The 22,390-nt window shown below is 38.1% G+C and overlaps 1 protein-coding gene across 2 annotated transcripts in view; it reads left to right on the top strand.

The window, feature by feature from the left end:
- The window catches only part of HRH2 (histamine receptor H2), a 75,262-nt gene that overhangs the window by 41,367 nt on the left and 11,505 nt on the right, over nt 1-22,390 (top strand). Inside the window, exon 3 of one of the 2 annotated variants that reach the window (XM_075209207.1) lies at nt 21,213-21,372. The exons of the other annotated variant lie outside the window; for it this stretch is intronic. Within the exon in view, the coding sequence (XP_075065308.1) occupies nt 21,213-21,225 (13 nt within the window). The 3' untranslated portion in view covers nt 21,226-21,372. The remainder of the gene's footprint in view (nt 1-21,212; nt 21,373-22,390) is intronic. 2 annotated transcript variants of the gene reach the window in all.

The following is a 22,390-nucleotide window of genomic DNA, read 5'->3' as shown; positions in this document are numbered from 1 at the left end:
GCACAGAAGTGGCAATACTGTCATGGAGTGCCTCATATTTCCTCTTTTTCCCCTCTAACCAACCTGCCTGTGCATTAGCCAGTGTTGATTTCTGGAAAGCCAAGTCCCTCTGCAGTCCATCATATGGAAACCACTCAATGGGATAACTGCAGTGGAATAGGGAATTAAGAGCATTGTGAAAGCCCTCACAACAATTTGTAGTTTTTGGCGACCATTCTAGGGCAGTATCATGATGATTCCATGTTGTTATAGGAGACTGAGGATCTCTACCTGCTGCACCCTCAAAATATGTAGAAAAGAAGTATGTGAGCACCTCATTATAGCTGTATTCATCTGGAAAAGTGGCGGCAAGCCTTCTGACATGATAGTTTGGAACAAAGGCTAATGCAGCAAGAGACTTCAGTGTAATTTTTAGGTTCATATTAGTTTCATATTCAGTCTTTAAGCCAACATTGTTGATTTTCCTAATGAGTCTCTGTCACAGATGAAAATAAAACCCTTTGATCTCAGCATGTGGAACGGCAATCCTAACTGCATTCATACAAGCCTTCTCAAAATCAATTGAAACTTTTTGAGGTTCCAGATCTGGAATCTAAATAGCTTCATTATTTTAAACATTCTATTATAGTTGTGCATGTTCTTTTTTTGTAGTGTAATGTAAATACATGGCGGATATGTATTACCCACCTTGGCATGTCGCGTGTACGGTTGGTAAAATATATTTGGCACTTTATCAAAGTACCATCTCCATATATGGTATCTTTGTTCAATTCCAGCATAAGATCTCTATCACCTAGAATTCTGGCATTTAAGAGAACATTCATTCTCTCTTCATACACAGACCATGTTTGAATAGCAATAAATGAATAAACTTAATTACTATTTGTGGGTATTTTTCCGTGTGGACATTTTTCTGTGTGAGCAATTTTCCATGTGAGCATTTTTCTTGTGGGCATTTATGTCGGTGGGGTTTTTTCCCATGAGCAATTTTCCTGTGTTTTTTTTTTCATGTGAGCATTTTTCTGGTTACTATTTTTGGCATACTGGGTGTGTTTATATCAGCAAACCCATCCATGAGAAGTTGATTAATCTTTCCTCTCTTTACATTAAAAAAATAAGAAAGAACACGTTACTTTACAAAGTTAATTTTTCAGGGGTTCCTTTATGTAATGCTATAAAACCATTCCGCTCATCTCCATTGTTTGATTAGTTTAATTTTCGTCTTGGTCTGTGATTTTCACCCTACTTTCTTAACCCCTTCACTATATTGGCACTTTTGGGTTGGTCACATTCCTTCATCAATATCAGTATTTTGTGCAGTACACACACAAATTATACTTTGGTTTTTTTTCCAGAAGACTTTGAATTATCAGAAAATACCAATAGTCACTGCATAAAAAAAATCTACCCAAAATGGCCAAAATAGTGTTGTTTTTTTTAATTGAAATGACAAGGAAGTGAATTCAAAGTCTGTATTTTTTAACACCACCAAGAAGCACTTGCTTTGGAATCAATCCACATTTGCTACACATAGTGTTTCATAATAAAATATACACTTGAAAGTGATGTTTTTTATTTCTAGTTTGCACAGTTTTGAATGAAATGTATAAAATGTTTGAGAACAATATGAATAGCCAAACAAGGCATAACATTTAAAAACTAGACAACCTACTACATCATACTATGGTTCCCCTGAGTTTATTGAAGCCAGAATGGGGAAGATGTGTGCATTAACACTCCCACTCTTTCTGGACCTTAACACTTTCTGTAGCATGGTGTATTATTGTCTGGTGATAACCAGACAATAGATAATAAGTGGTACCTTATTTGAAACAGGTAACTCACCTCTATCAAACCAGGGTGCTACCGAGTCTCTAGGTGCCAGTATGGGAGAGAACTGTGCAATACAATACCCATCCTTCATCCTGGACTTCTTAATGATTTCTCTAGTGTTGGTTATTATTGTCTGATGATTACATGTGATGCCAAACAATAACTACTAAGGGACCATCTCATTTGAAACTGGAGACTCCCCTCATTTTTATATCATACAAATTAATTGGATTACGTAAGATCCAAGTCCAAAAACTGTTAGCATCTGGATATAGTGTTTCAATTGTAACACCAAGTTACTAGTAGTGAGTATATAAATTATTTTTATATCTGCAAGAAACTTTAGCTTAGTCAAGTATTGATTACAATATTTTTAAAGTTTTCATTCTTACTTTACAACATTCTATAGTAGCAACTCAGTTAAAGCACCAATCCCATGAAACAATTGTGGTGTTTTTTCAAATAAATCACAATGTCAAGCTATAAGAAGAATCTTGGTAATTACAACTGTTCCTTGGTTTGTTTTTTTGTTTCATCTGCTATTAATAATTTATAATTATGCAGTGTTTCAACATCGTCATGTGACTGCCATGGGAACGACAGTCATATGGCACATGATGTAGCAGAGAGGCTTTGAAATGCCCCTCTGAGCCCTATCTGCATTGTCAAGTCCTCCTCCTCATCCTCTCCCTCTGCCTTCACATGACATGCTGTGTGTGTGACTGCCAGCCCCATTTAAACTGGCAGCTCTATTAAACTTACTATTTAACGATGAAACTATTTCTATGTGGGATTGCTGCTTTAATATTACTACCCAAGTACCAATTGAAAATGTTGGGTATATAGTTTATTTTACAATGCCCCTATAGTTGTATTCAGAATTTTTGGTACCCTTGGTAAAATTGAACATTTCACTGAATTTCCAGTTATAAGTAAGTATAAGAGTATAGGCTTAAAATTACATATTTATGCACTTTTTTTTTTAATTTACATATTGTAAAAAAATAAAATGGTGAATGTGACATGTGCAAATGTTTCAACATCCTGTCAGTCAACACCCAGTAACCCTTTTTTGCAGAAATATCAGCTTCCAAACATGTCTTGCAACCATTTAAGTGTCTTTCACGCTCTTGCTTTGGAACTATTTTTCCAACTCTTCCTTGCAGGTTTGTTTTTGACTCATCTAGCTCAGAAATATAGAAGCATAGAATTATAGAATTTGACAGCACATAAGGACCACTTTGTCCATCTAGTCTGCCCATTTTTTAAATCCTATTTGATCCTTAGTTCTTTGTAAGGATATCCAGGGGCAGGCTGGGCTGGGGGGCAGGGGGCCATCTGCCCCCTGGGCCAGTCGCATAGTGGGCTAACTTCGGCTGGGTCACTGGGCCACCTGCATTTTTTTCTCTTTAAAACAGGCCACTAAATCGAGTCTTGCCCCCCGGGCTAAACTTTGCCAGCCCTCCCCTGAGGATATCCTTATGTCTATCCCAAGCATGTTTAAATTGCTCTACCTTATTAGCCTCTACCACCTCCAATGAGAGGCTATTCTACTTACCCACTACTCTGGGAAGTAATTTTTCCTCAAAATTTCGCTGAACCTACTTCCCACCAGTTTCAGTTTTAATGTTCTAAAATTTCTCTTCTGTTGAAGAATGTTTTCCTCCTGTACCTTGATATATTTGAAAGTTTCTATCATGTCAGCCCTTTCTTTTTTCTGCTTCAAACTATACATATTAAGATCTCTTAGTCTTTCCGGGTAAGTTTTGTGCTGGAGGATATGCACAATTTTAGTTGCCCTTCTTTATATAGTCTCTAATGGTGTTTTTGCATGAACTAAACTAATTTTTAAAAAAAATAAAAACAAGGATGATACTTTATTTTACTAAAGAGGCATTGGTACATTTGGTACCACCACTGTCCATAATAAATAGGCTTCCACATGCTTTGCATCTGGAATCATCATCTGAGGCCTGCGACGAAGGTTTCCGCCAGAAATAGTGTTCACCGGCCAGGTGACTTTGATAGATAGTAAAAATCCGTAAATCTGATCTAGGGGTTTTAATAAATATATTCCTTATTGCCTTAAAAATATTAATTAGTCAACTGGAAGGGTGCTCAAATTACATATTTACTTTTTTATTCTTTTTCACTCTATTAAATTATGAAAATGAATACTAATTGTGCACTAAACTGTACAAAACATCTTGTTTGGCTTTGTATATATTGTATTTTACTTCTTTTTAATTTAAGATGCAATCAAACATGCAATTTGGCCAAGAGTATCCACATTTTACATACAAATGTAAATAATAGTACAGTAGACTACAGTTTGTATAATATCTTGAGGTGAGATTTGTTATTTTTTTTCTATGAAGTTACAGTTTTAAAGGAGCTGAGAATTACATGTTTTTAAGCATCATGCCTCAGACAGTTTTATTATAAATGCAATGCATTTGTGAAAAGTTCATGTAAAGATGTTAAATGTGTTGTATAAGTGTCTTACTTTTCAATTACCTTGACCATATCGTACGCAAAATATACATTAATGAAACACTTCCGTGGCACCCTTTAAGGGATTTTTATTTGCAGTTGAATACATCTTGGGAAAGTGAACTAAGGCTCCTTCGCACACTAAAATAAAAGTTTTCTTCACTCCAAAAACACAGATAAAAGGGGCAGTCATGGATAATAGTAATATGATCAGGTCTATGTCTTCTCCATAATTTTCTGTAACTGTTGTTAAAAGAATTTTAATTACTGAGCATGCTATGTAAGGGCTTTAATTTTCCTGGCAACTATCTGAAATGTGCAATTGTTCTGATAAGAGCATAGTTTTAAAGGAAAGACATTGTTCAGCACAAGGAAGTAGGAAAACAATATATATCTTTAGAAAACATATTTGTGGTAAGTTTCTTTTTAAAATCTGTTTTGATAATTCTGCTTTGTGGTTGTAATTAGTTTCTCCTTCTCCTTTCAATAATATCCAATACTTTCATTATAGAGTAAGTATACCCATATAGCTTAAGTAAATTGAACTCAGTGGGCCCCAATCATCAATTAACGTAAATGCCGATTCGTGCCGTATTTTGGCGTAAAATCGCTCTGTGCTAACCCAGAAATGAACCGTATTTCAGAGAACACAGCAATATCCAATTCATCTTCAAGTGCAAAGGACCCGTACTACAGCCTATGATTTCATGGGCGGAAGGGGGAGGAGACTGGGCATATGTATGTAGTCAATTTACACTAAGGGCATGCCAATCTTGAGCACAACGCAGCAGCGTCCGATTGGGCATCTTTGAGGTACAAGATTTTCAGTTTCATCACTTGCACCAGCTACAGGTCTAGTCTAAGTACCGATTACTAGTGTAAACGGCTGAGTATGCAAGTAGAACATGTGTTTGCAATCAGTAGCAATTGTAAAAATGTATTTTATGTACAGTAGACATTAATAGCAACCTAATAAATGTGTTTTATGAGGGAAAAACCCTTTTTTTTTCTCATTAATAGCTATTTTATTAACAGGTGACATTAATTGAATACTTTTTTTCCTTTCTGTGCCTATGATATTTTGTGACTTGATATTCCACATACTGACAATCTGTTAGGAAATACAAGGAACATTGTCCTGTTTGTTAGAGCAGAGCGGACCTAGACCTGTATTCATCAACAGACGTATCTTCACATCTGCTCCTTGTTAAATATGGATGTGAGTACACCCGTACGTGCGTTATTAAAAGACACACATTACATTTGTTTTGCGTGAATGAAACCCAGTATGCTTTCCATGATTGGTAAAGCCATTTGGCTCATCTATTGTATTTCACATGTACAGTCATGGTCAAAAGTTTGGAGAATGACGCTAATATTAGTTTTCACAAAGTTTGCTGCTTCAATGTTTTTAGACCTTTTTGTCAGATGTTGCTATGGTATACTGAAGTAAAATTACAAGCATTTCATAAGTGTCAAAGGCTTTTATTAACTATTATGTTAAGTTTATGCAAAGAGTCAATATTTGCAGTGTTGACCCTTCTTTTTGAAGACCTCTACAATTCGCCCTGGCATGCTGTCAGTCAACTTCTGGACCACATACTGAATGATGGATGCCCATTCTTGCCTAATCAATGGCTGGAGTTTGTCAGAATTTGTGGGTTTTTGTTAGTCCACCTGTCTCTGGAGGATTGACCACAAGTTCTCAATGGGATTAAGGTCTGGGGAGTTTCCTGGCCATGGACCCAAAATTTCGATGTTTTGATCCCCGGGCCACTTAGTTATCAATTTTGCCTTATGGCAAGGTGCTCCATCATGCTGGAAAAGGCATTGTTTGCCACCAATCTGTTCTTGGATGGTTAGGAGAAGTTGCTCTTGGAGGATGTTTTGGTACCATTCTTTATTCATGGCTGTGTTCTTAGGCAAAATTGTGAGTGAGCCCACTCCCTTGGCTAATGAGCAAACCCACACATGAATGGTCTCAGGGTGCTTTACTGTTGGCATGACACAGGAATGATGGTAGCGCTCACCTTTCCTTCTCCAGACAAGCATTTTTCCAGATGCCCCAAACAATTTGAAAGGGGATTCATCAAAGAAAATGACTTTACCCCAGTCCTCAGCAGTCCAATCCCTGTACCTTTTGCAGAATATCAGTCTGCCCTGATGTTTTTCATGTATAGAAGTGGCTTCTTTGCTGACCTTCTTGACATGAGGCCATTCTCCAAAAGTCTTCGCCTCACTGTGCGTGCAGATGCACTCACGCCTGTCTGCTACCATTCCTGAGCAGGCTCTACACTGGTGGTGCCCCAATCCTGCAGCTGAATCAACTTTACGAGACGCCCTGGCGCTTGCTGGTCATTCTTGGGCGCCATGAAGACTTCCTCACAACTATTGAACCTCTCTCCTTGAAGTTCTTGATGATCTGATAAATGGTTAATTTAGGTGCAAGCTTACTAGCAGCAACACCCTTGCCTGTGAAGCCCTTTTTGTGCAAAGCAATGATGACTGCATGTGCTTCCTTTCATATAACCATGCTTAACAGAGGAAGAACAATGATTTCAGGCACCACCCTCCTTTTAAAGCTTCCAGTCTGTTACTCTAACTCAATCAGCATGACAGAGTGATCTCCAGCCTTGTCCTTGTCAACACTCACACCTGAGTTCAGGAGAAAATCACTGACCTGATGTCAGCTCGTCCTTTTGTGACAGGACTGAAATGCAGTGGAAATGTTGTTTTCGTGATAAAGTTCATTGTCATGGCAAAGAGGGACTTTGAAATTCTGATCACTCTTCATGACATTCTGGAGTATATGCTAATCACCATCATAGAAACTGAGGCTTAGTGAAAAATAATATTTGTGTCATTATCAAAACTTTTGGCCATGACTGTTCATCTGGAACAATCATTATAGGGGGAATATGCTCTGCAAGATGTGAGTTGTTCACCTAGATTCCTAGATTATAAGCAGGGCCGGAGCAAGGGTTCTCCGCGACCCAGGCAAAATGTCAAAATACCCCCCCCCCTGTGAACACACCAAATACCTGCCTCACAGACCCTTAAATACTTGACTTTGTGTTTTTGTGTTTAAATAAAAAAGATAAGCCTTACCTCCTCCAGTGGTCCAGATGCAGTGATGTTTGACGCAGAACGCTGTCCAGACTCCACTGCAGACACAGGATTTCTAGAGGGGAGGTATCCAGGTGTTAGATTTTGGAACAAAAAACTTGACACAATAAGCCTATGAATTATGCACTTGTTAAAGGCAATGGATGGCCCTAACATGTCCCTTCATCACACATATGTTTCTTCATCACACCACTGCACCCCCCTCTGCATCACTTGCAAACTATGGTGTAGAAATTCTACCCCATAGTTTGTACGTCAAATATAGAGTATGAGGTGCCAATATCTTATTCCCCTAACACCGGCACGTCAGTGATCATGTGTGACTGTCTGCGGCGGGCGGCCCGGGTGCATCGGTAAAAAGAGGACGGCCAATACCCACCGCTGCATCTCTGTCCCAAACCGCTGACTAGATTAGAAAATCTAGTCAGCGGCACCCTACAGGTCCCGGCGCCTTAGGCAACTGCCTAAGTTTGCCTAATGGAAGCTCCGGGCCTGATTATGAGAGATGTCAGTTCAGGAGTAGGAGTTTTGCAACAGGATAGTTCCACTAGCAACCAGGAGAATGGCTGCTCCAGTAAAGATGGGAAAAGATTGTAGTAATGGTCAAAGAGGTTCCCAGTGTTAGGGGAATAAGGTATAAGGATGACAGATAGGTTAATCTGTTGCCAGAAATGTGAATGCTAAACAGTTTGTTGTCTCTCACATGCTCAGTTTCAACATCATGTGGATCCAGCAAATGATTGGGAGAGCCGGGGATAACCCAGTGATTATGGCACATAAAGGTACCAAAGGCAAAGCTTACAGTAGATGGACATCTCTTGAAAATTGTTTCAGGGAATTAGACTGCAAACTTAAAATAAGGACCTTCAGGTAGTATTTCTGAAATGCTATTTGTGCTATAAATTCCATCTAAAAGACAACAGTGGCTTAGTGAGATAAATGCATGGCTGAGAAGTTGGAGCAGGAGGGAAGATTTAGAATGTTTGTAGAATTTCCAGTTATTGTCTTGGCTTTAGGCTCTACAGTAAAGATGGTCTACACCTTAATGGGGAGGGTGCTGCTGTACTGGAGTCCAATCCCTTCATTGAAAATGGGAAGACTAAATGGGCATTTTGGAAAGCATTTTAAATAAATACTGTTGTATACAATTACAAAACACATTTCTTGGAATAAAAGGCAATCAATGTGATTAAATAAGGGTAAGGTAGGTGATAACGGTAAAAAAGAGAGCATTTTAATTGCTAAAACTAGAAGGTACTGACAATCCGTTATGGAAATACAAGGACTGTAGCAAAATAAGTAAAAGAGAAATCTGGTCATCAAAGATTAACTCTGAAACACGTATTGCTAAAGATTGCATCTATTACCAAAACATGTAAACCGCTAGGCAAATAAATGATTACTTAGCAAAATAATCATAGAAGATAAAGAGTAACCTAAACATTTCCATCTGTATTAACAAAAGGAGAAAAATGTCAGGAAAGTTGTTTAGCAATAGCCAATGCACACCAATAATTGTTATTGTCTAACACAGAAGAATGTGCAGATATGTCAAAAAATTGATTAAGGCAGCAAAAGCACCTGGCCTAAATGCATGCACCCACTTATACTTAAGGAACTAAGCTCAGTAACTGATGAATCACTGTTTCTTATATTTATGGAAACCCTCATAACTGAGTCAGTACCACAGGATTGTCTGAAAACAAATGTGGTATCAATCTTTAAAAAGTTCAACTTGGAACTAGCAAATTATAGACCCGTTAGCCTGACTACATTTGTGAGTGAATTATTTAAAAGGATTCTGAGGGATATGATTCTAAAATATATTTCAAAAACAAATTTGATAATTTGGTGTAAGCATGACTTAATGAAGAACCTTTCATACCTAACATATATGATTAGCTTACGTGGAAGTAAAATTCAAACTTGACCTTGGTCGTGCAATTGATGTGTTATATTTGGATGAAAGGACAAGTATATGGGGCAAATATATATACATAGGTAGAGTACTGATTGAATGATAGAAGACAAAGGATAATTAAATAATGTAAGTATTTACCAATGACACCAAGCTATGTATGGTTATAGATATTGAGCATGATAGAGAAATTGCTACAGAAAGATTAAGATAAAATGGCAAACTGGGCCATGAAATAGCATATCATCATAATCATTAACCTTTATTTATATAATGCCAGTATATCCCGTAGCGCTTTATGTTGGAAACAAACACATTATTAAAACAATACTGGTAATTCAGGTCGGAAAAAGAGCTAAGAGGGCCCTGATTGGAGGTTTACAATTTATAGAATAGGAAATGTATTATAGATAAATGTAAGGTTATGCACCTTGGATGTGGTAATAACTATGCTACTTACATGTTAGCTGGAATACAATCGGAGAAAACTGAGATGGAAGAGGACTTAGGAAAACAGGAACTTGATTTTACAAAATATCATATGCCATCTGTGTTGTCCCATGTTACTGACTGTTTTTCTGCCATTTCATCTTCGATGTCCGCTCAACCAACTCAAACTCAATCTTTCTAAAAGAGAGTTAATAATTTTCCCACCCACCAACAGAATCATACCTAACATTTCTATTTTCTGTTGACAACATGACCTTAAACCCTACCCTTCAAGCTCACTGCCTAGGTGTGATCCTTGACTCAGAATTATCCTTTGTTCCCCACATCGACACTATATCTAAATCATGTTACATACACCTTAAAAACATTTACAGAATTTGCACATATCTTACACAAGACACTGCCAAAACTTTAATTCATGTAATTCATGCACTCATCATCTCCCGCATTGACTATTCTAATTCCCTTCTTAATGGTATTCCCCTAAACAGAATCAATCCCCTACGATCTATTTTCCATGCAGCAGGCAGATTGATTTTCCTTGCAAATCGTTATTCCTTTGCTGAGCCACTCTATCTGTCTCTACACTGGTTGCCTATTTTTTACCGAATCAAACATAAAATACTTTTACTAACCTACAAGGCCATGAACAAAGTGGCACCAACATACAGCTCCTCACTAATCTCAAAATATCTCTCAACTCGATAACGTCGGTCTGCACAAAATCTGCGTCTCTCATCCATTCTCATTACATCCTCCCATTACCGTTTACAGGACTTCTCTCGAGCTGCACCCACTCTATGGAATTGCCTCCCTTCCACAATAAGATTTTCTTCTGGTCTACCTCGCTAGATTACCCTGTTACCACCTTTTACACAATTCACATAAAGACAACAACCCTTTGACAAACATTGCTGTGTACTAATCACTTTTGTTTTGTTTGTTTGGTTTTTTTTTACCTTTGCAATCTGGCTGGACCAAAATGCAATATGTAGACTTAACCTCATGCATCCATCTCCCATTGTCCCACAAATTGTAAGCTTGTGAGCACGGCCTTCTCAACTCTGTATTACCCAGTTTGTTTATTACTGTGTTTGTTCCTATTTGTAAACTGCTACAGCATTTGCTGACGTTATATAAATAAATGTTGATGATGATGATCATGATATGCCCTATGGGGAGCATATTATATGCAAGTTTAAAATTGCATAACAGGTCTCAATTAAAGTATAGATGAAGACCTGAAGACCTCCAACTCTAAGCTGGGGAATAATAAGTTATTTTGCTGTTAGGAGATGGCCATGCAAATGTCCACACAACAAGCAATGCACCTAAAAATGCACCTCCTCCACACCTTCATCTCATGCCAATAATATCACACTACAAAAGTTCAAATTCTACATTGCTGCACTGAACAAGGAATGTGCTACTCTGTATTTTAATAGGAAGTCCTTTGCTGCACACAACACCTCACCCTCACTATATAAACCCATGCACCTAGATGGAAATCTAAGGACACTTGTGCAAATTAAGGCAGCCAGAGATCCAAATCTGCTTTTGCATTATGTACCCATTCTCAAGGTAACCACTTGTAAGCATACCCCCAACAGTCCTGATTCTGGCAAGATAACTAAGGGGGTGGGGCTTGGGAATTCATGGGAAAATATTCATCATTTGACAATCTGTTTTGGGTACATTGAATGTTGGGAAATAAGAAGTAATTATGTGTTTCAAGGATATACAGCATTTTGTTGCCTACTTTCAATACACCATAATCTCGTCAACTGCTTTTAGTTCACATGTAGCTTTATTAACCTTGTTTTTTTAACAACTGCCTACTGTATATCTTGCATACATTATTGTGTCTTGTTTTTCCACCATGTATGTTATTTAAAACTGTCATAATTCTTAAGGACAAGACTGTGTTTTCTTCTGTGGACCTAACACAATCTTTGTTCCTTTATGCACAGGGCAGTTTTGTGATTTATTTACAAACTGACAGTGTTAGCACTTTGCTGTGCTGTACAGAACGACTGTTTACTTAATGTAAGCAGTGTATATACAATGAGAAAGCATTCCTGAGATAGTGCAGTGATAAAATAGTGAGAGAAGGTGAGTTCAAGTACTACAGGACAAAACAGACACATGTAAAAGTAATGAGAAGAAAATCTGACCAAGTTTACATAGAGAGTTAAAACGAATAGCAATGTGTTTGAAACACCAAAACTTCTTGCACCTTAAAGAAATTGTTTAATTGAATCTTGTCACTTGGAGACCATGTTTGGTAGGGACATAATGAATAGTAAATTGCATTTAATAAGTAAGAAATCCCAAGTGATCCATATGGAATATGACTTTAGCTCAGCATGTCTGATAATGTCCAATCATAGTTTCCATATTATAGTGTGTCATTCTGCGGGTTCAAAGGTGCAACAATGAATTGTTTCCCCATGGATGTTGCTGACGTCTTATGCCAGCATGATATATGAGATCATTTCTGTCTGCCTTTATGTCGCCTGGCAGGGGATACAATGGCAATCTTCCGGCATCTCATAATAAACGGTAGCTATCCCTAGGATCTTAGAACACTCTTCTTTTAAAAGTTATCAAAATCATTAATATACTTTACTTTAAATAGACTTTATATACTTACTTTATTAGGACAATAATTAATGCACTCTCATGAAAAATAACTTCATAACTGATTTAAAATCATATGTTAATGGAAAGTACGGTGGCGTAGTAGTTAGCACTGGGGTCATGAGTTCAATTCCTGACCATGGCTTTATCTGTGTGGATTTTATATGTTCTCCCCGTGTTTGTGTGGGTTTCCTCCCACAATCCAAAAACATACTAGCAGGTTAATTGGCTGCTATCAAAATTGTCTGTCTGTGTGCGTGTTAGGGAATTTAGACTGTAAGCTCTATTGGGGCAGAGACTGATGTAAGTATTCTCTGTACAGCGCTGCGGAATTAGTAGCGGAATTGGTGGCGCTATATAAATAAATGATGATGATAATCATATCATGGACATTATACAGCATACTCCTAGTATACCATATTTCTTGTTGCAACGTGTATAGTATTAATTTATATTTCTCTTACATATGATATGATCTATAAATTGGTAGGGTTTATGTTAATCCAAACATTAAAGTGCTGTAACAAAATCAAGCCAGATATTTTTTGTACAATGCCAACGAAGGCTAAGAAGATATTTTAACAGTTTTTAGTGATTTAAATTTTTAGTTGATTTCTTCAAATAAGCAAATTGACCTATACATCATCAGTTTTGTCAGCACCAGCAGTCTTAGATATTCTGCCTCCTGCACTCAACAGTCCACTGATTTCTGGCCTTCCCAATTAGAATCCTTAACAGAACCCAGCTGACCTGGACAACGGTCTTTCCTGCTGCAGTTTCCAACTAATAACTGGTAACTGCTGTTTCTATGGACTATGCATACTGTCAACCATTGACTTTACATATTTATTACCTGTATGACCGGTGTTCTAAATAAAGACACTCTGCTTGTTCTCACAGTTTTCTAGTATAGGACAGGGGAAAATCTATTAAGTATTGCTTAGTGAATAAATATTGGAAATTACCAAAAAGGTTTTCACATCAGAGAAGAGTTCAAAATCAGTGAGGTGAAAAAAAATTATGTACAGCAAAAATATTGAAGTGAATGGTCTCTTTCATTTCAAAGTTTTTCTACAAGTTCACTACTAACTACATTTAAATGAATGTAAAAAGCTCCATCCATAGTGTCAAATGCTCTAGTTATTGAAGTTTGACATTTTGGCAATCTTCTAGAGTTGTCTGATGGTTTCCAAATGCTCCTGCATTCTTTTCCACGTTCTCCACTTGGTTACATTTTTCCAAATCTGTAATGATGCGATAAAAATGGATTTTGTGCTTCTGGAGACACTAGGAAAATTTGAACACACAAATAAATTCAGCATCTATTGAAATTGACCTGACTTCTCTGAAGCATGTATTATGAGCTGCCATGCTACTTCTTGGCTGCTCACTCTGAAACCTTTGACCCAGTTGTTGCTAAGCAGCCAGGACATTACATTTTCTGGCTGGCAGCTTGTGACACTGCTCATGAAGGCTCTCACTGGTTGTTGCCCCGGCTGTTGCTGAGCAGTTGGAACAGAGTTTCATGATCACTGCCCCTTCCGTCCCAGATGGTTGCCTAGCAGCCATTTGGGATGGAAGGGGACTTTCTGATCAGGGATTGCAGTTAGGTGACTGCAATCTCCTATGGCTGGTGGGGGACTTGCACCTAGGGTACCATTTTGGTTGGTTCTCATTAGTTTAAAAGGCAGGGAGGGCTTAGCCTCCCTGCCAGTTATAGTTTTTTTCCTGCTGTGTTGCTGATATCATATATTCTGTGGGACTACCTGTTGTCTGACACTGCTTGTTCATGGATATTATTTGAATGCTGCTTGACCCGATCCTTGGCTTTGTTTTTGGGGCTTCCTTAGTCGCTGCCCACCACAACCTTTTGGTTTGACCTTGGTATTCCTGTTTGCTGCCTGTTCTTGAACATTTGTGTCGGTACTGGTTATTCTGTGTATACCACCTGGTCTACTACTATTCCCAGTCTCCATATTGCATCACTACCTGGTTTCTAAGATAAACTCTTACTACATTTAGTAAAAGACCAGGGGGCATCTGAGTAACTCTGAGATTAATGACCTCCAAGGGAAGTTGAAGTTTCCTAGTTTTTTTAAAAGGATAGATAGACAGGAAAAAGTATTTCCTTTTTTTAAGCGAATTTGATTGATTTCTAAAAAAGTTGTAAAACTAGCCTTTTGTAGATTCCCCACAATGATCCACAAGCATATATCAAACAGAATAATATTATATGTTAATATTTAAGCTCATATATTGTGCTATTAATTTGTTTGTAAAGCTGAATCACCTGTAAAGCTGAATAATTCACAATTGATGTCTCTCAGTTTGACTGTCATAATTCTTTCTTAAAAAACATTTTACTGTGATAAGGAACCTATCCTTTTCTTGCATTAATATAAGCTGCTTAATAATATTTAACTAGTGGATTTTGTGTGGGGTGACAGTTTGTGCCCGTGCCAATTCTCAAAGCCATATTTGAGAACCTTTATGGACTCAGTTCCCACTGCCTTCCCTTATTCCTGTACTCGCTTTCTGTCCATTGCAAACCCTTGTAAATAAAGTTCTGGATTCTCAATCTAGTAAGTCCTTGGTCTATTTAGACTATTGAAATCCACCTATTAACTACCTAGCATCCTCATTTCACCTTGTGCTACAGTATATCTAATAACACTCCTGACTGAAAATAGGAAGTATTAGGTCATGATCACAATCCATGGGCCTTGACTTGAAGGAAATGTATGAAATATCCAATACAGATTTATCCAAGATAAATGTATACCAGTTCTACAATTTTTCCAGATTTATACCAGTTATCCAGAATGTTTGGGATGTAGAATGTAGCTAGGTATTTTCCAATAACTTGGAACCACATATCTAAAATCGAGTATAACACATTCTGTTATTAAGTGGTATAGCAGTATTCCTCACAGTAGCAATGGGGGAGGGGGTCAGGGCAGCGTTCATGTCTTTATATAGGACATATCACTGGTCAGCAGAAATTATTTAACTTTTCTTTGTTTTTGGCTTTCAGAACATTTTTGATACTGGCTACTACACAAAGTACACCAATGCCTCTATATGCTTTTATATTTTGTGTGTCTGAACGGTGCTAAAGGAGCATTGTCTAGTACACTGTTCATTTGTACATTTCCCACAGTGAGTACAAGGAGTGTACAATTAAACTATACTGTAGTCCTGTCATCATGACAAATGACCTCCAAACAATTCTGCAGTATTATATTGATGTAGAATTACAGAGAAAGGCAGTACACAGTTTAAATGCTGGGTTCTTGCTAGCCTTTCATTCAGTGGGTAATGTAATTTACAAACTTGCTCTCTTCAATATCACTGTTCTTTATTCATCTGTAGTGTACTTATTACTTGCTGACATTTTCCTTAAGTGGAAGACTTACTTTAGAAACATCTTGTAAAATCGTATAATGTAGAGCATTAAACTTGATTTCTTAGCACAAAGGCTAGATGTGAGTGCTGATTGCTACTGGGATTGTTATAACAAAAAGAGATGATTTATTTATCAGAAGAAATGTCATAGATCCTGAAATACAAGTACAAGGAAGATTCATTGTGGACATTTGTAAAGCCAGACTGAGAATACATTAATTTACAGATGTGACACTCCTACATAGAATGTGCATCTGCACGTTGGAGTAAAATGAGATAGGGAATGATGTCTTTAGATTATCACCACAAAACTTTGTAGAAATAAAAATAGTCCCAAAGGTAGGTCAAACACGTCATAGGAAATGTGCAAGGTGTATGTTTTGGTGACATTTACATTTATACATTTTTCTATAGCACAATTCCTTGACAAATTGTACAGAGAAATCACCCCCCCTCCCTTAATTGGCAGCCATATATTGTGCTGAGTCCTCCCACTTTACAAATCTTTCCGCTTTGTCAGTCACTCAAATCACTCACTAAAAAATATTCTAACAAGATCTCAACATTGTCTAACAAGTTACTAAAGACTATGCATATCTCTGAATGTCCCAGAATTGAAGGATATTGGAATGTCCACTCTCTGTAGTGTCCAGGAGACATTCAGCACTATGAGTACTTAACAGTCAGTCAACAAGTCTGCCCCTGCTGTCACCAGTCAGCGGTCTGTATGTGAATCCTGCAGGACCATACACAGAGAAAAGAATTGGGTCATAGGGAACCAAGGTCTCAACCCCCAGGGACAAGAGTTTCCTGGTGGACAGAGAACACACAAATAAGAACTGTGCTCAGGAAACAGGGATGTCTAGTAATCATAAGATAGGTACCAGATTGTGACCCCCCCTCTCCTATTCCGACATGCCCCATTGCAGCTGGGTATAGTTATGCCACTGCATAAAGGACATTAAACTTGACCGCCCTTTCCTCAGTGGGGTAACATATTGCATTTGTAATGTAGCATTTGTTAGCAAAATACCCATGGTAACTGTTCCTGCTACAATTTTCTGTGCGACATCAGTTCATAGAACCTCCTCCAAATTATTGGGGCCCAGTAATGCGATGTTCCATTCCTGGTGACATATAATACAAATAAGTACTTTCTAACTATAATGATTTACAGCAGTTTTTTCCTCTGAAATCTTCACTTACAGGTATTTTTTGCACTCAAGACGAAACCACATATTAGTGTCATGTAAGCTGAGAATACTTTTGTATATCCAAGCCAATTTGTTTTTCAGGACAGACAGAATAGCATATTAAAATAAATATCCTTTCAATTGAACAGCATGATGCAAGAAAAAAATAGAAAGACAAACAAAAAATATATAATATGATCTTCAGAACCTGATTCCGCCGGTTAATTAATTAGAAGTAATTACATTTCAAGAAAAAAAATGCAGACACTGTTCAAGCCATTTCTACAAAATGTGTAGTGCAAAACTAGATTAGGACCCATCATGTGGCTTGATTTGCACAGGTACACCTAGATTTATACCAAGGAGCATGGTTTTACAAAGCAGGATGGTAGTGTTTGCGGAGGAGCAGAAGATTGCACAGACTTAGAAGATGAGTAGAGGAAGTGTGGATGTTTGCAAAGTGAGGAGGAAGTTTTGCAGAGCTTTGTAGAAATTAATTTTTCTTTTGAGGGGCACAGTTACAGAAACAAGATACAGGACACATTTTTCGCGGCAGGTATTGTTTGCTGTGCGGAGGGATGCACAGCTATTTTCAGTTCACTAAAGTGGAAATTGACTTTTTGCGCTAGTCATACATTAGACTTAAAGCAGCATTATTTTATTAGGAAAAACTGATATTTTTTAATGGGGTTGTATTTAAGTGGTAGTAGATTGGATTGTAATGTGAAAATTGCCTCTCGAGATTTGTCCTGGTCTCTGCATATCTAGGTGCGCCAATATGCGGAGGCGTCTATCGAAAACAGATGGTAGGATAGATATGTGCTGGATACACGCACCTCTGCAAAACCAAGGAATTATGTGGTGTACATTAAGGGACTAATGCAGAGTGAGTACTACACCAGTTTGCATAGCAGGGTTGGGTACGCTTTACCTATGTCCACTACTCCGACAAGGAGATGGCCTGCAAAGAAAATGCAAAATTAGGAAAAACCAATTGGAAAATAGACAGACTTACATTCAACCCGACGCTGGAGATCTCCGATGGGAGCATCATGCTGACAGCAAGTGATTCCGATTGGATAAGTGTTCGGCACTGCAGGCTGACGTCATTGTGACGTCTGTAAATTCAGATAAATCTATATTTAAAAAATGGTATTTGTGAGGGTCAGCACGAAGCTGCACCCCCCAAAAAAGCTATATATTCTAATCTTTTCTATTTTTCCATGCTTGTCCATTTTGAAAGGGTCATTTGGTGAATTCTATATTAAAAAAGTGTATTTGTGTATGTAGTTTTTTCTGGGCATTTTGGACATTCAGTGGACGTATATAGAACATTGCAATGGATGCAAAAAAATATGTTATCTGCCATGCCACCAACTGAAGCAAACTCATAGGTAAATTAAATAGCAAAAACATTTAGTGTAAGGTGCAAGAGATAAAACTGGTGAAGCACAATGCACCCACTAAATTGGAACTTTACACAGGATGCGTCATGGAGAGTGAAGAGACTGTAATATTATGTCCTTAGATGGACAGAGGCATCAGTAGATATTTAGACACGTAGATACCCAATTGTAAATTTGCTGGCACTATGTAAATAAATGAAGATGCTTAGAGACGAAGGTGGCCTGAACCCATACTATAAAAATTCAAAGATTAGGCATACAATAGATTGCCAGAGCATTCATCGGTAGCCAAGAGCAGGTCTTTCCTTACCTTCTATTAGTTATATGCTCTGTACAGTAATGCTCCCCTTCTAAATCAAACCAGAGGACTTGTATATATTTATGGGAGGGAGGGCTTAAAAATCATTCCCTGAGGGAAGCTTCGTGGGACCCCGTGGTAAAGGAGACTGCCCGAGAATTGCAGCAGAGGTGGTCCCCAAGAAGGAGTGTACTCACTCTGATGCCAGGACACCTGCGCCCAGGGCGCACGGCTGTAAATATATGAACAGACAGAGGTCATTGGATGGACAGTAGTATGAGTGAATAGAGGTAGACATTTTTGAAAGTAAATAGACAAAGTTCACCTGCACTCATACTACAAGAATTCAAAGATTAGGCATATAATGCATTGCTAGAGCATTTGTTGGTAGCCATAAGCAGGGCTTTCCTACCTTGTTTTCCTTATATGCTCTGTGCCAAATTCCTGCCATTCTGAATCAAACCAGGGGATTCATAAATATTTATGTGGGAGGGGGAGCAGAAAAATCATTGCCCTGGGGTAAGCATTGTCCAAACCCAGGGAAAAGGAGCCTTCCCAAGACTTGCAACAGAGGCGATCCCCAAGAAGGGGTGTACCCTTTTTGACACCAGAGAAACCGGGACACCTCACACTGCCACTGTGTTCTGGGTAGCAAGAGGCACCCCGGGTGCGCGGCTGTAATTAAATTATTGCTGCCTCTTAAATGAGCGTGGGGGGCATGCTCTTGGCCCTAATTTCTCCTATATCCATGTTACTGGTTTCTGCTCATAAGCTTTTGAATTGAATCAGAGAAAGCAAATGCAATGATGACTATGCTAAATTACCCTCCACTAAAAATAAAGTCGAGGTCCGCCCCTTAGGCAAACACCACTATCAACCTGCACAAATGAAAAGAAAATCAGCAAAGTAAATTGTACAAGGATACAAGGAGCAAAAAATTACCCAGACTCTCTAAGTTTTCTACAATTAGTGTGAAATCTCAAATTTACAGCAGATGTATTTCTATGGTTTTCATAGTCCTTGCCTCTGGGCATCCTTGTTTAATGAACGTAGTTAAACAGGTAATCATTCAAACATTTGAAATGATCAACAGCCAGATTGATTTATGCATACCTCCCAACTGTCCCGATTTAGGTGGTACAGTTTCAAATTGAGTGTGCTGTCCCGCCATCCTGATCTGGACAGCTTTGTCCCATGGGTTAGAAATTTGGGAGGTATGTTTCATTCACTGCCGCTCTGCATGGCTGAGCAGCAGTGATTGGGAGCTGCGGGCACTGGTGATCTCAGTGTTATGTTCGTTTAGAGCACTTGCACAGCAACTGAAGCCTATGGTCAAAGTAAACTGAATGATGGTCACAGTGCCTGGTTTATATACAGTTTGTGGTACATAAAAAAAACAGTGGTGATGTCATAGAATTTTTCCATTGGTTCAGGATTTAGGACAGTCCAGTACAATGCAGGTCATAGGTCGGTTCAAACGATGCTCTCCAAGGGTGAGAGGCAACTCTCCAACTGTTGCATATGTGTCTTCCTTCAGGAGCCCGTCAAAATACTGGTTCAAACCAGCATATTAGCATTCCAAACACAACCTAATTTTGAGCATTAATCCTTTATCATCCATAACTAGCATATGCAGGGTGCGATCGCTTAGCCGATTGTAGCGGATGTCTGATGGTGAAAAGTGGATTAGTATGACACTAAACATGATACATTTCCACGCCCACCACCACTGGCAGGCTCCCGGAAGAGAGCTGAAGAAAGTTGACAAGTATGCTTAAATCTATTACATTTGAATATAAAAGACGATGAGCTGGAACTTTATTAAGGTGAACTATTTACAAATGTATGTATGTGTGAGTGTAAATGCATTTAGAAGTGTTCGCAAGTGTTGTTGCGTAATAAGCCCTTCCACACCGTAGCGTGCTATTCGCATATTTTCACATAATGCCAATTAAATTGATGTTAATTAATTTGAAACGACTTCAGCCCATTATTTGACTTTCAAAACGGCAGTGGAGGTGTTTGGATTTTCTGGCGGTCTCTCTAGCAGTTTTTCTGGAGGTTTGTCAAAATTACATCTTAATACATTTCATTCTCTTGTATTCTAAGCAAGTAAAAAATCAGGATGACAATTTCTGCTGGTGCTTTGTAAAATGTGTCTTTGTGCTTTGTAAAATGGTGGTATTTCCGGTGGTTTTTCAGCGTTTTGGCATTTAGTAAATCCAGCAGTTTGAAAACCGCCCAAATAATGTCAGTGTCACTAAACTACACTTTAGAGAATTTACCCTTTTGCCTCTTCTACTTTCTCTAGCGGCAGATTGATCTAAAAACTTAGTGTAGCTAAGTATGTATATTTTTATTTTAACTCTACATGTTGCTATATGGATGAGCATAATCTCTTTTGATACCGTGTTTTTTTGTTTTTTTTTTAATAATTTTCTTGTTTCCAGCACAGGACCATAGGTTACTCACCATTCATGATTTGTAACCCGGTACAAGGTCTGCCACCATAACTTATCACTTCAGAGTGCTTTATGTACAGTCCAGTTGGACTGATGGATCAGGTCGGATATTCCTGGAGACAAGCAAAATAGTGTCAAAAGTACACGGGTAAGTGTAGAGCTTAAACTTAATCTTAAACTTGTCATTGATCTTGTCCAGATTTATAATGTATGTTTTACCTATAAAGCTTAAATAAAATACAAGGATTCTTAACCTTAAACCATTTTTTTTCCTGTTCTTGTTTAAATGAAAAATAAAATTAATTTACTGGTCTTTTAAATACAGTGACGATTATAATTCAATAGCAGATTACTATGCAAATTCCAGAGAAGTGCAATTTTATGCACATCAGTATGATAAAGAGTGCAGTTCCACACATTACTGCATATAACGTGGCAATTTTTACTCTGTGCACTCTCATTTATTGCAGGTATTGTAAGACACACTCCATCTTGAAAGCACCGTATTTGACACACAGTAGAGGTATTTTATGAAGCAAACCAAAAGCACCTTGACTTTGCAATGTACCTATATGGCCTGCCAAAATCACAGCAAGGTATATACAGAAGTACAAGATGCACAAGGTGTACACAAAATACAAGGTGCATAAGGTGTACACAAAGTACAAAGTGTACACAGAAGTACAAAGTGCAAATGGTGTACACATAAGTACAAGGTGCACAACATGAACACAGAAGTACAAGGTTCACAAGGTGTACACAAAAGTACAAGATGTACAAAGAAGTGCAAGTTGGACAACATGACCACAGAATTAGAAGGTGCACAAGTTGTACATAGAAGTACAAGGTGGGCACAGAAGTTTATGGTGTACAAGGTGTACACTGAAGTGTAAGGTGCACAAGTTGAACACAGAAGTACAAGGTGTACACAGAAGTACAAGGTGCACAAGGTGTACACAAAAGTACAAGTTGCACAATTTGTACACAGAAGTACAAGGACAGAAGTACAAGGTGCACAAGGTGTACACAGAAGTGTGTCTTGAAGTGCAGAGTGCATTACTTTAGTACCACCCCTTTTAGTTTAATAAAACAAAATGTAATACTACTCTAAAAAAACCTGCTTGATTTAGCCTAATTCATAACCTACATCAATCACGAAAGTATGG

Source organism: Mixophyes fleayi, chromosome 4, assembly GCF_038048845.1.
Source record: "Mixophyes fleayi isolate aMixFle1 chromosome 4, aMixFle1.hap1, whole genome shotgun sequence".
Lineage (NCBI taxonomy): Eukaryota > Metazoa > Chordata > Amphibia > Anura > Limnodynastidae > Mixophyes > Mixophyes fleayi.
Note: the sequence above shows the minus strand (reverse complement) of the source record. Positions and strands in the feature narration are given on the sequence as shown.